General features: G+C 45.3%; 1 protein-coding gene across 1 annotated transcript in view; it reads right to left on the reverse strand.

The window, feature by feature from the left end:
• Positions 1 to 242: 242 nt before the first annotated feature.
• LOC106808455 (histone-lysine N-methyltransferase SMYD3-like) overlaps positions 243 to 5,951 on the reverse strand; it is a 16,707-nt gene continuing 10,998 nt past the window's right edge. The window contains exons 7-13 of the mRNA XM_014811187.1: positions 3,821 to 3,929; positions 3,504 to 3,614; positions 3,300 to 3,363; positions 2,214 to 2,348; positions 1,412 to 1,589; positions 943 to 1,051; positions 243 to 542 (exon numbers count right to left, since the gene is read on the reverse strand). Coding sequence (XP_014666673.1) covers positions 423 to 542; positions 943 to 1,051; positions 1,412 to 1,589; positions 2,214 to 2,348; positions 3,300 to 3,363; positions 3,504 to 3,614; positions 3,821 to 3,929 — 826 coding nt within the window. The 3' untranslated portion in view covers positions 243 to 422. The remainder of the gene's footprint in view (positions 543 to 942; positions 1,052 to 1,411; positions 1,590 to 2,213; positions 2,349 to 3,299; positions 3,364 to 3,503; positions 3,615 to 3,820; positions 3,930 to 5,951) is intronic.

Below are 5,951 nucleotides of genomic sequence, written 5' to 3' on the forward strand. Positions count from 1 at the left end.
TCCCTTACGTATTGATACACTCCTGATTCAATCTTGAACGGTTTCTATTCACTACTGGTAAAATTCTGATATATACATTACATAGCGTGAACAAACATGCTGATTTGCCGACAACTTAGCAATTAACTTCCCCATTTAATTTGTGTGTATTTACGTAATTATTACAGAAATTAGCCTTTATAGCTAAATATAACGTTTTTTGCTAACAATATTATGAATATATATAAACAATAAAGACTTTCTTCAAATCAAACATTTTTATTTTTTTATCCTAAAAGTAAAATGGTTTATGCAATAACGACACATACAAAACTTTTGTACGTAACATATTTGGATTATACTAGCAGTCCTTTCCCTCTCGTTGCTCAGCTGTATTCACCTCTCCTAGTTCAGATGTCTTCCTCTCTCCCCACCCACTATTCTCAGTTAGTCGTAGCAGCTGCCTTCTTTTTGATTTCACTCTTGCATTCCGTGAGTAATTGTTCGACCTGCTCCACCAGGGGGTGCTCATTACCGTGTGTCGCACTGATCATATCAAGAGCCTGCAACAATAGCAATGTAGAAAATACATGGTTTGCTGGAAAGTGGGGGCCGATGGTGGTGGTGATGGGGGTAGGGGCAGGGGAGATGGTGCTGGTGATGGGGGTACGGGCAGAGGTTATGGTGGTGGTGATAGGGGTAGGTACTAGGTACAGGGTGGTGGTGGTGGTGCTGGTGATGGGGGTATGGTGGTGGTGATGGGGTAGGAGCAGGGAGGATGGTGGTCGGACACGGGACAAAGGAGAAGAGATAATAAGGTAGAAGTAGGGGACAGATGAGAGTGGTGACGATATTTCTCACAGCTGGGCAGAAATTGGTGCAAGAACAACTCAGTAACGATTTACAAGTAGTAGCGGTGGTATTTATGCAGTGAGCGCATGCGAGAGTGCGTCGTGAGTATACCTCGTGCAAGTGAGGCAGAGCATCATCACATCTGCCTGCATAAATGAGAGCCTTGCCTACAGAGAACAGCTGCAGACTCAGATTGGGATGATTCGCCGGGAAGTATTTCCTTCAAAAGAAATTCTCGTCATTAGAACGCTGTGTGACCATCAAGGACATTGTGCAAAAGCGAACGCATGGTCAAATGACGCTAACGCTTTGCCTTCATTCATACCATCACCTACCTCATTATGCACATCATTACACATTGTGTGTCACTCACAAAATATTCACTACGAAGAAGATTCAAACGTGAAAAAAAAATGAAAAAGAAAAAATTAAGAGAAAAAATCACAAAAACAAGAAAGAAAGGTGGCGTGGCAAAAGAATGAAAGAAAAAAAAAGAAAAAACTGAAGAAGAAAAATAGAAAGAAGAGAAAAACAAAACTTGTAAAGTTTCCCCCACGGAATCACTGATGGCAGAACCCACCTCTTGGCCGGCAGCGTGACAAGTATACACTGGGCCGCCTGTGCCCACTGCTCTAGGCGCATGTGCCCCATGGCGGCTAGGTCCATGAGCCGGATGCGGTGCACGTTCCATACGGGGTGCAGGACCTCGTCCTGTCCACGCAGGCACTCCTCACACTGAGCGAGGATCTCTGCTGGGTGTGAGAGACGACAGACGGTCAAGGAGCAGACACACGAGGCCGCGATGCATGCACACATGACACTGACATACTGACATATTCACGCTCACACGCACGCATGTACTGACATATGCACTCACAAGAGCACGCATGTACCGACATATGCATGCTCACACACACACAGGCACACATGTACCGACATATGCACGCTCACACACACACAGGCACACATGTACCGACATATGCACGCTCACACACACACAGGCACACATGTACCGACATATGCACACACACACGCACACATGCACGCATGCCAGCATCTACCGAATATGCAAGCACTCACAAACACACACACACACACACACACACAGGCACGCATGTACCCACATATGCACACACTCACACACACACGCACGCATACTCTCACGCACGCATGTACCGACATATGCACACACTCACACACACACACACTCACATGCACACGCACATGCACGCTCGCACACTAGCACACACACACGCACACACGCACGCTCACACACTCACACACGCACATGCACGCCCGCACGTACCCCTCTCTCACACACACACACACACACACACTAATCGTGAATGAGGTTAGTCACGCATGTGCAATGAGAAGGATATCACGACCATCTTGCTCGCAGCGCTGCAGCCGCTGGAACGTTGCCGCCGACCACTGCGCCGTCTCCGCCGCCAGTGTCGCATAGATAGACGAGAACGACGCGGCCCCACACGTCTCACACGGCTGAAACTCCCCGTCTGTAACAACAACAACAACAACAGCCCATGTGATTACGATAAAGACGACAACAACAGCAACAACACAACAACAACAACAACAACAACAACAACAACAACAACAACAATGCCACATACGATTACAACAAAGATGGCAACAATAACAACAACAACAATAGCACATACGATAATGAGAATTTGCACGTGAAGACACGTAGAGAAAAGATTACAAGGTTTGTGTGGGTTTATTCCCGGTTCCCGGTTGGCCTACTTCCATTTCGCCTACGGCAAAATTCCCATTTCGTCTACAGCAAAATTCCCAGTTGTCCTACACCCATTTCTCCTACTCCCAATTCGTCTACGCTCAGAATCTACCCCATTCCCATTTCGTCTACCATCGGTTTGTTCACTAAATAATCATTAATAAATAATAAAATATGGTTTTCATTGGCATATATAGACTACAGGTCAAGGAACCAGAGGAAAATATGGCTACAAATAATGAGAACACAACTTGACAATAATAGAACAAAATAAGAACAAAATGGGAGTAGACGAAATGGGAATATTGCCGATTCTGAGAGTAGACGAAATGGGAGTAGGCGAAATGGGACGTAGGCGAAATGGGTGTAGGCGAAATGGGAGTAGGCCAACTGGGATGTTACCGATTACAAGATACGTGAAGTGTAGTCTTGTACTGGCTTTACAGAGTGCATATTTCACAGCTCTACCACATGTAGATTTGAAGTGATTATTGCTGCCATCACGAAGCCACAAAGTTAGTGACAATTCTCTCCCTCTCATTCTGCCTCTCTCTCCCTTCTTTTTTTCCTCTCTCTCTCTCTCTCTGTTTCTCTCTCTCTCTCTCTCCCTCCCTCTCTCTTTCACTCTCTCTTTCCCTCTGACTCTCTCTCTACTACATATATAATTACTGAGCGATGTGACACGTGGTGAGGAGAGGACCTTGCTTACCTTTCTTGATTATGACACCTTCGCAGTTGTTGTTTGGACATTTTGTACTCAACATGAGCTCATCCTGGGAGAGAAGAGAAAAAAATCCCCAAGTCAATCAGCTGCCTACACTTTCACATTACAAACTCTTTCATATGAGATCAAATTTTTGTTTAAAAAAACACAGACTGACGGCAACTAATTCTCTCCAGCTGGCATACGCACAATGCTGTCGTCCAGGCAACGCGTGCATTCGCAGAAGAAATAGTAGTCAGGTTGTAGCTGGGCACGTCTCTCTTGGCGCGGTGCCAACAGATCCACATATGAGATGAAAGCCTACAGAGTTCAACACACGGAGATCACTGATTGGTCACATGAAGATCATTCACAGAAACAGATTGGAACTAATCTTCTATGCTTCTAATCTAAAGTAACTTTAGTAACATATACAAGCTCATTGCTATTGGGATGGCGACATCCGTGAGCACATCAATATGGTGATAGCTATGGCAATGTGGCAGGGCAGTGAATCGAAGACTCACGTGGTTGTGGTTGTTCACAGCAATGTCTGTGCCAGCTCTAACATTCATCCTGATGCCACTGAATGTGATGATCGCATTTGGACAGCAGCTGTGATCCATGATGCAGGGCCTACAGATATAAGACCCGTATATCACTACAACTATAACCTGTGATTCAGGTACCAAGGAAACAAGAGCAGTATAAAACTAGAAAGGGCAGTTGTCGCCAACTACATGTATCCCCCGTGTTCTCCCCATGATGTGTAAGTATACAAAGTTTGGTCGCGCTAGGTCAATTAGGGGTCGAGTTATAGAGCAGAAGGGAAATATAATGAGTCAAATATATATATATGAGTATATATATATATATGAGTTATATATATAAGGTCAAGGTCAAGGTCAAATAAAGGTTGCAGTGACCTGGTTTCGGTACGCGACACACACACCTTCTCCCCAAGATGTGTAAGTATACCAAGTTTGGTCAGGCTACTTCAATTAGGGGTCGAGTTATAGAGCGGAAGGGAAATATGATAAAGGTCAAGGTCAAATCAAAGCTGCAGTGACCTGGTTTTGGTATGCAACGCACATTCTCCCCAAGATGTGTAAGTATAGCAAGTTTGATAGCGCTAGGTCAATTAGGGGCCGAGTTATAGAGCAGAAGGGAAATATGATCAAGGTCAAGGTAAAGGTAAAATAAAGTTCGTAGTGACCTGGTTTTGGTACGCGACACACCTTCTCCCCAAGATGTGTAAGTATACCAAGTTTGGTAGCGCTAGGTCAATTAGGGGCAGAGTTATAGAGCAGAAAGGAAATATGATCAAGGTAAAGGTCAAATAAAGGTCGTAGTGACCTGGTTTCGGTACCACTAGGTCAGTTAGGGGCCGAGTTATAGAGCGGAAGGGAAATATGATCAAGGTCAAGGTAAAGGTCAAATAAAGGTCGCAGTGACCTGGTTTTGGTACGCTGAGCACCTTCTCCCCAAGATGTGTAAGTATACCAAGTTTGGTAGCACTAGGTCAATTAGGGGCCGAGTTAGAGAGCGGAAGGGAAATATGATCAAGGTCAAGGTAAAGGTAAAATAAAGGTCGCAGTGATCTGGTTTTGGTACGCTGCTCACCTTCTCCCCAAGATGTGTAAGTATACCAAGTTTGGTAGTGCTAGGTCAATTAGGGGCCGAGTTAGAGAGCGGAAGGGAAATATGATCAAGGTCAAGGTAAAGGTCAAATAAAGGTCGCAGTGACCTGGTTTTGGTACGCTGCTCATGCACCTTCTCCCCAAGATGTGTAAGTATACCAAGTTTGGTAGAGCTAGGCAATTAGGGGCTGAGTTAGAGAGCGGAAGGGAAATATGATCAAGGTCAAGGTAAAGGTCAAATAAAGGTCGCAGTGACCTGGTTTTGGTACGCTGCTCACTTTCTCCCCAAGATGTGTAAGTATACCAAGTTTGGTAGAGCTAGGCAATTAGGGGCTGAGTTAGAGAGCGGAAGGGAAATATGATCAAGGTCAAGGTAAAGGTCAAATAAAGATCGCAGTGACCTGGTTTTGGTACGCTGCGCACCTTCTCCCCAAGATGTGTAACGTAAGTATACCAAGTTTGGTAGAGCTAGGCAATTAGGGGCTGAGTTAGAGAGCGGAAGGGAAATATGATCAAGGTCAAGGTAAAGGTCAAATAAAGGTCGCAGTGACCTGGTTTTGGTACGCTGCTCACATTCTCCCCAAGATGTGTAAGTATACCAAGTTTGGTAGAGCTAGGCAATTAGGGGCTGAGTTAGAGAGCGGAAGGGAAATATGATCAAGGTCAAGGTAAAGGTCAAATAAAGGTCGCAGTGACCTGGTTTTGGTACGCTGCTCACATTCTCCCCAAGATGTGTAAGTATACCAAGTTTGGTAGAGCTAGGCAATTAGGGGTCGAGTCTTAGAGGCGGAAAGGGAAATTGTCTGCAGCGGCGGCGGCGGCGCTGGGAGACATGAATGCCATAGTAATCCGCCGCCGACTTCGTCGGCGGGGGATACAATTACACTTCCACTGTTATCGATCACTGTATATCAACTTTGCTCTCACTAAAAACTAATGGCAGAACGCTCCCGCACTCGACCGCTGCGAGTGTGCTGTGTCTGCCATTATAATGTCATTACATATATATATAAAGGCC

This window comes from Priapulus caudatus, unplaced genomic scaffold, assembly GCF_000485595.1.
Source record: "Priapulus caudatus unplaced genomic scaffold, Priapulus_caudatus-5.0.1 Scaffold278, whole genome shotgun sequence".
Classification (NCBI taxonomy): Eukaryota; Metazoa; Priapulida; class Priapulimorpha; order Priapulimorphida; family Priapulidae; genus Priapulus; species Priapulus caudatus.